Below are 11,484 nucleotides of genomic sequence, written 5' to 3'. Positions count from 1 at the left end.
ACTTCAGCAAACTAACCGTGTAATCAAGAATCATAATTTCAGCATTGATGTCTACAACTGCCGCATCGGCGGCTGTAATAAAATTTACCTGGTGATGAAGGTTATTGTAGTAGCGCGTTATGTGGGGAGGCAAAAGCTCAGCCGTCTCGAGTCCGATCCACTGAAATACACTGTATTGTGGCGTTGGTGTTGTTGTTGTTGTTGATGGTGTTGTTGTTGCTGTTGCTGTTGCTTGTGCTGTTGCCGCTGTTATTGTTGTTGCAGTTGTTATGGATGTGTTATCGCAGCAGCAGCAAACATCATCCTCATCCTCCACCAAGACCCCATCCGCCATTCTAAAGTAATATGCTAATTTCGTTAACTTGGCCCGATATTGGCCTCCGTTTTATAATTTGTTCACCTTTTTTTCTTTCCTTTTATTTTTCTTTATTATATTTTGTTATAGTGGCACACATTTGAATTTAAATTGAGTTATAGACGCGCAATCGATGCTGCCGCAGCACCATTTTGTTGTTGTCTGTCAATTTATGAGCAACGCCATGGCGCGGCCCCAAACCAACTCCCAGCGCCACATGGCGGGGGTCGGCAGCATAACGTCGCCAATGACAGCGGTTGCCCTTTTGTCAATTGCTCCCATGTGGGTTTTGCCGCCAAACACGTGGCTGTAAGCTTGGCTACAGGCGTGGAGGTGCCTATGCATGTGCCAGTGGCGGTGCCAGTGTCTGCACCTCTGCCTGTGGCTGTCGTCGTTCTGTTCGCTATGCGCCGGAGGTTACTGCGGAAATTCGCGCGTAATTGGCACACTGACACGACACTATCCACTCCAGAGACAACTTCGCATTTGCGTTTGAATCCACATCCACATCCGCGAACGCGTCCGCGTCCTGTTAATTGGGTCAAGCGAGCAGAGCGCGGCGCGGAGTGACTCACTTGAGAAATAGACTCGAGTAAACTTAACTTGACTTGACGAAGACGAAGGTTTCGCCCCACAATTCCCAGAGCTTTGTTTAGCCCAGCTGCTAACCCTTTTGGGGTCGGGTCGCCAATGGCGTGGGCGCAGACTGGCAGACTGACGCGAAATCGCTCGTTAGGCGCCTCTTTTACACATCACTTGGCAAGTGTCAAATAAATCCAACTGGAGGCGCTGCCGTACCGTGCCGTGCCGTACCGTGCCGCGTCGTGCCTCGCCTCGCCTTGCCTTGCCTTGCCCTGCCTCGCGTTGCCTGCCGTACGTCGCCTTGCGCTGCTCTGTTGTTGTCGTCGTTCCCTCGCGGCGACTGCGCCGCAAACTAAACAGAAATTTGTGCGCGCTTTTTGTTTAAGTCAATCACGAATGCTCGGTTGGTTAGTGCTACGCACACACTCGCATTGTCACACATAACACAGGCACACACACACTTGGACACATGTGTGTGTATGAATGCAAATACACAAATGCATATGCATTAGTATATGTACGTGCACTGCTCTGCTCCTACTCCTGCTCATGCGACAGCATCGGCTGCAGCAGCAGAACACTCGCTGCACTTTGCAGCGCCCATGAGCAGAGAGTCAGAGAGTGAGAGAGTGAGATTTGCAGCGGTTGTTTGGACTGCAACCGAGGTCCCACAATAGTTGTTGCTCTGTTTCTTCAGTTTTTTCTTTTTCCCTTTTTTTTACCTACGCCTACCCGACATCCAACACCCTGAGCACAGTTCTCACTCTGCTCTCCGATTGGATGTGTGCGTGGTATACAGCATTAACACAGTTGCTCAGTGCTCGTTGGGGCTGCGTTTATTCAGTTGCTCATATCGTCTGTCATTTTTATCCATCTATTTCATTTTTCTTCTTCTTCTTCTATTTTTTTTGTTGTTGTCGTGAATTTATGAAAATGAGTCGCTGCCACACGAGCTCAGCTTGCGTCAGAAACAAAGCGTCTGATAGTCGGTTGGCCTGGACGGACAAACTGTCCGGGGATCCAGTGCAACTTAAAACGAACTATCCGTCTAGGGTTTGAAAGCCTAAATATCCTGTGATCACGATTTTAAACACAACTATTTTATTGCTTTAAATTAATTTCTGTTAAGAGATTTAATTGTTCAAATATTCAACACGAGTGAAAAAAAGCATAAGCCAAAAAAGTCCCAAATTAATATTCATAAATATATTTCTAAAAAAAATAAACAAATTAAATTCCTCAAATAACTGACATCGCAGCAAGAATTTAAATATAAATTAATTTAATTGATTAATTCAATTTTATTATTAATCTCAGTTAAATAAAAATGTAAAATAATTATACCCTATTTTATTTTTAATTCAGACTTGCTAGGACTTGTAGCAAAATAATATTTTAAATAAAATATGTTAAATAAGACATCCGGCTACTTCGAGTTAAATCAACAAAATTTAAAATAAATTTGTTTTATGCAATCAACAATAATTCTAAATCATTCAACCCAATGCCACCCAAAGTGAAATATTTAATACATTTAATACTAACCTAATACTATATAAATTATTTAAAATGCTTGAGTATATCGATTACGATTAGGATAGTTAAGCTGCTTCAATGCCTTTGTATGTACCTTGTAAGCACAGGGTATGAAAAGAATAAAGCATCGCCGCTCGGCAGCAAAGAGTGTAGTCTGCTTCAAGGAGCAATTAACGACAGAGGACAGCAGAGAGTAGAGTAATAGCTCTCATATCACACATATTCAGGCACTGGGCATGGCAAACAATGTTGAAAAAACTCTGCATTGATTTACCCTGCATAGAAACAGAAATATCTAATATCTAATACAATATGCACATCGAGCTAAATAACAGAAAAATGAAAATAATTCGAATACTCCAAGCAAAGATGCAAATAAGCAATAATCATTTGCATAATTATAGTAAATTGTATTCCCTAAAATGTTTATACGATACAGTTAGTGTATTTAATGTTCGCTATGTTACAGTGTCAGCAGTAAACCATTTTTTCACAATCGTTAAATGTTTTTCTGCTGGCCTGCTGCTGCGAATATGTGGCACACACCTACCACGTCTGCAGCACTTAAGTTCTGTTGCATACTTCTCAGGGCAGAAAACCTTTGGGGAGAAGCCTGTCGCTGATGCTAGAGCTGAATTTGATACCGTTGAGCCAGCATCAGCAGCGGCAGCAATGTCCGAATTTCGTTTGGTTTTATTCTGATTAAATTGTTTGTATTTTGGGCTGCATTAGCTGGCGCACTCTGTTTGCCTATGTATTGTGTGTACACTGTATAACTAAGAGTGGACACACATAGTAGTACGTGTGTGCCAGTATGTGTGTGAGGGATTAGTGACTGAGTGCGACAAATAGAGACAGCCCTCCGGAAGTTGATAGTGTTAGTGGTGGTGCTGTTGGTGGTGGTGGTGGTGGTGGTCTCTGTGTGTGTGAGCATTTACCACTGCTTTTGTTTACTAGCACTAAATACATTTCCAATTTGTTTTGGCTTATGCTAAACCGAACTATAAAGTGGACCGCAGATTGATATAACCACATCTCGTGCTACTGACAGTTGCCTCTGGCATACAAACAGTGCAACAATGTAAAGAATCCCAATTCCCTGAGCTCACAGCTTGCCTCAAAATGTAGCCACAATACATACTTAATTATATTTATGAAAGCACAAGGTTAAATGAAATATAATGAAAAACTCACCTGCATATGCGGCGATGCGAGCAGCTGCATCAGCTCATCCTTGGCATACTTATTGCCAGCACTGACGCCAACCGAAGACAACTGCTCCAGGACATCGCGACTGCGCGCAACAGCCTCGGCGCTAGGCGCCCGGCCATTTGTCGTGATGACCGTGGAGCTGATGCGATCGAAAAGTTGGAGAAACTGCTGTAGGCGAACATCTCGTAGCATATCGCGTAACACATCCGCATCCACATGCGCGTCCTGCAGTGAATATATGTCATCCAGGCAGTCCAATATACGCTGAACCGCCTCAATCCCCGCCTCTTCGTCTGCCCATTCATCCGGAGCACCAGCAATGGGCACTGCAATAAATGATAGATTAAGAATTACAGCTATTGCATCTGAATTGCATTGGCCAAGACTTACTATCCGCATCCGTTGAATACAATGGATCCATGTTAGTGCCCCCAGCAATTGCCTGGACAGCGCCTTTAAGCTTGCGTCGCGCATTATAGCGCTTCAATTCCTCAACTGTCTCCGCCAGATGCGTGCGCTGTAATTTGTCGCGATCACGTATCCAGGGATGCTCTAGCACCTCGGTTATAGATAGTCTGTGATGTGGATTTGCAGCGAGCATTTTCATGACTAGATCCTTTGCATTGGCCGAAATAGATTTCCACTCTGGTGCCTCAAACTGCAAGCGAACAAAAGCAGCAATTAATAAACAATTAATCATAATTGCCCGTAGACACTTACCGATAACCTTCCGCGTGCTATCGACTGCTGCAGTCGAACACCAGAGCCCAAAAACGGCAGCCGCCCCGAGAGCAGAACGTGCAGCATTACACCAGCACCCCAAACATCGCAGCCCTTGCCATACAGACGCCTTGTGACCACCTCCGGCGCCATATAGTGCGGACAGCCGACGCGACCATGTGTTTCTATGGTTTCCCGTGTGCCCGGCAACTGTATCGCCGAGCCGAAGCCCCCCAGCTTCACTGGCGCCGAGTTATCCACTGTCGCCAAAAGTGCACAAGCGGGTCTCACATCTCTATGTAGTATATCGTTCTCATGGCAATATCGTAACGCCTCCAATATCTGGCGCATATAATGACTGTTGGCAATAAGAATGTATAGAGATTAATTAAAATTGTTCATATTGCTAACGAAAGTCCTTAATTAGTGCGGACATTTTGCTCAGCTCATATATGCTAGACAGTTAAACGGTTATCTAGAATATATGAATGAGTACGACTTAAATTTGGATTAATTAAAATTATTCATATTGCTAACAAAAATCCTCAATTAGATCGAGCATTTCGCTCAGCTCATATATGATTGATAGGTAGACGGTAATCAGAATACATAATCTGATGTACAAAAGTTAAATAGTATGAAATTAATATGATATAATGATATACATATTTATCTTCACTTGTGGAGTTTGAGTGATTGAGCTGACAAAACTGGCCCTATTTGTTTTGTACCTTTCAACTAACTCCTATATTAATGTTATCCTTCATGTGCGATGTATAAACAAAACCTTTGAACTTATTTAAGCTTTTTACACTGACATAACATATGCTTAAATATATATGCTTTTACACAACTAATCTGATTCACTAAACTTATAAAAATATTCGTATACAAAATTTACATTAAGCAGTTATATTTTGCTTGGACGGATCGATTTAAAATTATAGCTTGCAATGTTTTATAAAAATACATGATAATGACAGTAAATTAATATTGCAAGACAGTTAATAATTAAACGCGCAATCTGGTCTAAGACACTGTTGCTTAGCATTCCATTTAAATATTAATCGATTGTCCTAATATAAATGTTCTTTTGTTATGAGCAACCCATGTACTTGGGATTTGGCAGAAAAACTGGTGTCATAATTCTATAAATATAGGCATGCTCACCAAGCCACCGCCTCGCTGTAGACGAAGCCCGCCACAGCGCGCCGCACAACCTCAAAGCACAAGTCGGAGCCCTCCATGCTGCAAGAGAGAGAAAACGAAATATTTAAGTGGCCTACATCCAAATGTATATATATATATATATATATATATATATATATATCAAATATATATGTGTGGCGAATTGAGCCTGGATATGTATGTGGGTGAGTGTTACTTACAACTCAAACACCATGTAGAGCATGCCCTCGGAACTGTAGGTTTCCAGCAGCTCGACTATGTGCGGATGCTTCAGCATGTGACATATTGTGGCTTCGCGTTTCAGATCTGTAATGACACGCAATTAGTTCATATTAGAATGGGTAACATTTGTATGGCTGTCCCGCGCGGCTGACACAGCAACAAGGCGCCCAGCCAACGTCCTTGTTTGGGTCTGAGACAAGCTGGAAAGGACGAAAGTCCTAATGGATTTAGAGCTGACTTATGTGCTTGCCATGTATCATTTAGTCAATATCCGAGTCCAGGCGCCACTGCATTTGAGCAATTTCTTTTTAATTGGCCCATGGACTGGGCTAAGACTTGAGCCTGTGTTGGCGGGGGGGACTGACTCGCAGCATCTGTAATGTGGGCAAAAGTGGGCGGCACGTGCCAAATTGTGTTTCGTTGTTACCGCACAATTAGTAGCAAAATATTTCATATAATTCGCGCAGCTTAATTATAATTTATTCAGCCAAAGTACCTCGGGTGATTCGCCTGGGGCAAGGTCGTCGCTCAAACTTACCAGCTGTGCTCAGTCCTGGGCTTGCCGTAAACTTGGCCACATCAACAATTTTGACAGCAAACTGCTGATTGGACTCTCTATGTATGCAGCGGCGCACAATGGAGAAGGGTCCTCTGTGGAATGTATAGAATGTGGCAGTATAATATACATGCATATGTATATATATAGATATAGAGATATGTTTAGTAAAAGTTACCAACTGATTTCAAATGTCCGTGCTGACCTTATCAGGCCGCAAAAGGCTTGCAAACTGTCTGCCATAAAAAGCAGGCAAAAGCTTTCATATTCATATCACAACTAGCAACGCTTCGCTCTACTTAGTTCAACTAAACGAGCAGCACATAAATATTAATGTATAATGTAAGAATGGACACCGAAAAACTTGTTGTTGCTTGCACAAGTTTTGAGGCAAGTTTGATGTTAGCCAAGTTTTGTATTGAAAGCTGTTGCCCCCATTTGAGGCGTCGACAGATGATTTAGTGCGTGCAGCACATAATGAGATATGGCAGCCAAGGCAACAAAATGAAAGAATAGGGAGCAAACGGAACTCACTTGCCAATGACCTCGCACAGTTCGTAAACATCGTCAAAGAGAATTTCGTCTTCGGTCATTTTGAATAATTGATGAATTAATGCCTGTGCCCGCCTGGCTCAATTGCTTTTTGGAATATTGATGAGCTGCACCACGGCGGCTGCTGTTGCTACTGATGTTCCCGGGTGTTGCTTCTCCTTCTGCTCCTGCTCCTGCTCCTGCTGCTGGTCAAACAACAGTTGGTGCTTGCGTCCACCTCCAAAAACTTCAATGAACTTTACGTCTTTCCTCCGAGTAGCAAACTGTTAGTATGCGTGTGCGTGAGCGTATGTGTGTGTGTGTGTCTGTTCTTGTTCTTGCTGTTGTTGCAATTGTTGCTTCGTTGTTATTGATTGTTGTCGTTGTTGTTGCTACGCTGATGCTAAACACTCATTTCGTCGCATGTAGCTAAAAAATTACACAAAAAAGTTGTTAATGTAAGTAACGTGGACAGAAGACAGAAGAGGGAGAAGAAGAAGAAGAAAAAAACAGAAATAAAAATAGGCATTCGTCATACCATGCAGATGTGTCAATCACAGGTGGCCAAGTGCCCAAGTGTCCAGACAACCCAAATCAATTACAGCCGCAAAATGCTCGAAATTGTGTTCTCTGAATGGGCCACTGACCAGAAGAGGAAGTTTCACTGTCAGCTGGCTGAACAGTAAACGATTTGAATTTTGAATCGGAAATGGTTGCCTGTGGTCCGCCCGGTAAACAAGACACTCGGCCTTACACTGCTGGCCAACCTCGTTGGGTGGCTAGCAAGTGCCCAGAAGCACAATGGCTGTTAAATGCTTGCACGAGTTTTCCTTTACCTTGTTTGTCTTCATCTTCTTTGCCTTCAGATTCTTCTTCTAGTTTTTAGCATATAATAGTAGTTTTTATCATGGACAGAGGACACTAGAAGTCGAAACACACTTTTTTGATGGTACTCCAAACTACAAGAGTAAGAGTGAAAGCGAGTAGCCGATTCCCTAAGACAGACAGAGAGAGAGCGAGCGAAAGAGAGAGAGAGGAGCGCAGGCGCAAGGCGAAGTTCGTGTAAAAATCTTAAAAATGTAATAGTAATGTAAGCAATGCGACTGGATATCCGGGACATACACATTTGTTAAATTCCTGAAATGCAACAATTTAACAAGAACTGCACTTTGCTCTCACGGAAGGTAGGATCAGCCTGACCAGGATACATGTACACATATATATATGGTATATATATATATATATATATGCTAAATGTCAGAGCGCGCATTGGGCGCGGTATGGCTCGGGGCTTATGGCTCGGTCTCGGGCGAAGGTTTTACCTTGCTCGTGAGTGCCTTTGCTGCCGCCGCCGTTACCGTTGTTGTAAAATTCCTTGACACTTTCAACTGGGCGACCTTACCACACATTTACACATGCACACACACACACGCACAGACACACACACATGGTTACAGGAACGTCTTCTCGCGACAAGTGCCACCGCCTCACAATTAAGAAATTGATTCTTTGTCGAGTATTTTTACAAAGGATTTGCATTGCTCAGCCGCTGCCGCTGCCGCTGCTCTTGCTGATATTACCTCCCCCTCACCTACATCAACTAAGGGGCGTAGAATCACACACACACAAAGTAACACACCCGCATACATTTGATGTGTTCGCTTAGGTACAAACCCCTCCAATCTCAGCGCCGAACAACCGAAATTTGCGTAAAATTTTGCTTTATATTTTGTGGCATATCCAATATATTTATCTTATGTTGCCGCTAGAAGTTGCCTTGATAGTTGCACACATTCGCTTTATGCTGTTACTTATTTATTATTGCTATTTATCCACTTATTTTAACTTAAAACAAACACGACCCGTGAATTGATTGGCAAAGAACTGGCGACAACTGAACTGGTTCGCTGCGGAATGAATCACATTGCCACTGAGCACGTCTATTGTGAATGTGCTCACATTGTATGGTGGCCGCGCTGAAACATGCATTCCGTTCCCGCTACGTAAACATTAATCTCATTTTGACAATCTGGTAGCTCTCTCAATTTCAAATTGGAAATAAATTAAATAAGATTCGTAAAATTTGCATTAATACTTGCAAACAACTTGTTTGTTAGCATTATCTATGTTATCAAATATACAGCAAATATTACTAATAAATCTTTGGAAAAGATACAACAACAAACAAAACCTAATCAATGCTGTATATCGAGGCTCTGACTTGTTCAATTTAAAAATAATAATAATACAATAATATTATTTTTGTAAATGCACAATCAGTTAGCAAATCGTATTTACTGATAGTGTCAGCGGGGATTCATATAAACAAGATGCATTAAAAATATAAATAAAACAAGTCTGAGTAGCGATTTAAACATTATGGCAACTCTCCAGACCACACTTCGGTGCTAAATTTAAATATCCCGCGAATTTACAAAATTAAAAAATTTTTTAACTTAGTCTGGCTATATAAATAAGAACAAATTGATTGAGTTCGACTGAATAAAAAAATAAAAAAATTCGTAAACTTCCGAAATAGCAATTTCAATTGCTGTGCACAAATTAAAATGTGGACTTAAATATATGTATTTTTATACATATCTAAATATCTATATATAAATACATATCTATATATGTAAACTTTGTGTACATGTAGTTCACTGATCATATGTTTGTATAGTAGTAGTTCACTGATCATATGTTTGTGAGCTTTACATACATGCATATGTGAGCCACATATCGATGAATACAAATAACCTATCGAATAAGACCAGCTGGTTAGTAAGAAGACTATAAGAAGAGAGAGTTAACACACTGAAGTTCAATAAGAAATTAAATCAATATTATATTATATCAAATATTATAAAATTAATTTTAAGTTAACTAGTAATTACCTCATACAAGCTAAGTAATAATTGAAGTCTCAACTGAATGAAGAATAGAAGCATGATTATTTAATTGTTGATTATCTTATTTTAGGTAAAATACTGATAGTGCGGCATAAACATCAATTTTGTTTGTCTCAAATCCGCATTTTTCTTTTTTATCTCATTAAGGAGATTCCAATAGACGTAAGAACAGTTTTTATAAAATTTTGGGGACTGTCTGTAATGTTTTCAGCTTTGTCGAAGTCAGCTGATACAGGATTGTATTGTGAATTGCAAAAAGTGTGAGAAATAATTCCCATCTTTCGGCGTAAAAAAGACCATTGCAATTAATATTTACGAAAAAGTTTAATTAAAGAAAGTTTGTCCAAAGGTATGCTAAATCAAAAGATTTACTGTGCCTAGTGATTTAGTCTGAAATACTCCAATATGGTGCTAGATGAATTTTCAGCCGTATACTTAAAAATATTTGTGTGTTTCGTGGAAGATAACTTATAATGTTAGAGTCCGTTATGAAATGTTTAAGTGGCTACCTATTCACTAAACGTTCCTTAATCAAATGCTATAAAGGATTTTTGCTCCTTTTTGCTCCATTTGGCCAAATGTGGTATGTTGCAGATACATACGTGAAGTTTACTAGAAGTTTGGAACAGCAACAATAGGCAAGAAAGCGCTGTCAGAAATTTTATTTCGAAAAATGTAAACAGCGAAAATATATCTTATGTGCAACTGGACATTATTATGCAAAAAGTCTACAATTTTAGATCATTTATTAAATATAATTTGCGCAAATGTAATCGTAATCTGAATTGATTTAAGCAAAAACATACACCCTGGCTAGCATCTAGTGTTAAGCTTACGATACACTGCCACGACAACAATATGAATATGGAGGGTCGGAAGACCTTAAGCTATAACGAAGCAGGACCCCGATTAAAGAGGAAATTAGCTTCTGAACTTACCTCAGAAAGCAATAATTCAAAACTCATATTGCTACATGCTGATTTGGTTTACTCAAAGAAATCAAAAGAAACCAATAAAACTTATGTATTTAAAAAAATGTGACTTTTATCCTCCCTATTCAGAAATCAACCAACTAAAATGCAAATGTAGTATATATTAAATTTAAAACTTATAATACTTATGAAATTGCTTGCAATCGTACCGATATTCATCGGTCAATAAATCACATGTATGGTGACAAGGGTGAGGGCGTAGCCCAAATAAAAATAAAAAAATCCGATATTTTGTATTAATAAAACTAACGTGTGCGTAAAATTTCAAGGCTCTATCTTTAAATTTACAGTTAATGCCGCACTATCGGTATTTTTGCCCATAGTGCATTGTAATAAAAAAAACTCTCATTTTGGACGAATCAAATTGTGTTGTTGCTCCAAGGGAGCCCCAACATATTATATACATATATATATATACATACATATACATATAGTATTCATATATACATATGTAAATGTAAATGCCAGGCCATGAAAACATTTCGAAAATAAATGCATTATTGCTTTGCCTCTCGAGTTGTTGTTGTTTTGTCTTAACCATAAACCATTTGATAAACTCATTAGAAATTATTAAGACTTCAGAATTAATATGCCGGTCACATACAGCTCACTCTCTGATACCCACACACAATAGGTGCGTAATCTTTAAATCAACTGCGTCTACAAAACGAGAGACCGGGA

At 40.2% G+C, this 11,484-nt stretch overlaps 1 protein-coding gene and 1 long non-coding RNA gene across 9 annotated transcripts in view; one reads left to right on the top strand and one right to left on the bottom strand.

The window, feature by feature from the left end:
- LOC6573770 (peripheral plasma membrane protein CASK) overlaps window positions 1–8,808 on the bottom strand; it is a 33,083-nt gene extending 24,275 nt beyond the window's left edge. For 2 of the 8 annotated variants that reach the window (XM_032728177.2, XM_032728179.2), the window contains exons 1-8: window positions 8,542–8,808; window positions 6,906–7,331; window positions 6,354–6,466; window positions 5,794–5,899; window positions 5,576–5,653; window positions 4,406–4,763; window positions 4,076–4,343; window positions 3,668–4,011 (exon numbers count right to left, since the gene is read on the bottom strand). In XM_032728177.2, the coding sequence (XP_032584068.1) occupies window positions 3,668–4,011; window positions 4,076–4,343; window positions 4,406–4,763; window positions 5,576–5,653; window positions 5,794–5,899; window positions 6,354–6,466; window positions 6,906–6,964 (1,326 nt within the window). In that variant the 5' untranslated portion in view covers window positions 6,965–7,331; window positions 8,542–8,808. Of the gene's footprint in view, window positions 1–88; window positions 350–3,667; window positions 4,012–4,075; window positions 4,344–4,405; window positions 4,764–5,575; window positions 5,654–5,793; window positions 5,900–6,353; window positions 6,467–6,905; window positions 7,332–8,541 lie in introns of those variants that run through there. The other 6 variants (XM_032728180.2, XM_032728181.2, XM_044007527.1 and 3 more) reach the window with 4 other exon arrangements.
- An 864-nt stretch (window positions 8,809–9,672) lies between these two features.
- Window positions 9,673–11,071, top strand: LOC122756825. Its single transcript, XR_006356672.1, has 2 exons — window positions 9,673–9,810; window positions 9,882–11,071. It is a non-coding gene; the product is annotated as an uncharacterized LOC122756825 (long non-coding RNA).
- Window positions 11,072–11,484: the final 413 nt, after the last annotated feature.

Source organism: Drosophila mojavensis, unplaced genomic scaffold (assembly GCF_018153725.1).
Source record: "Drosophila mojavensis isolate 15081-1352.22 unplaced genomic scaffold, ASM1815372v1 contig_16, whole genome shotgun sequence".
NCBI classification, from domain to species: Eukaryota; Metazoa; Arthropoda; class Insecta; order Diptera; family Drosophilidae; genus Drosophila; species Drosophila mojavensis.
The sequence above is the reverse complement of the archived record's forward strand: the minus strand, read 5'-3'. Positions and strand labels throughout refer to the sequence as shown.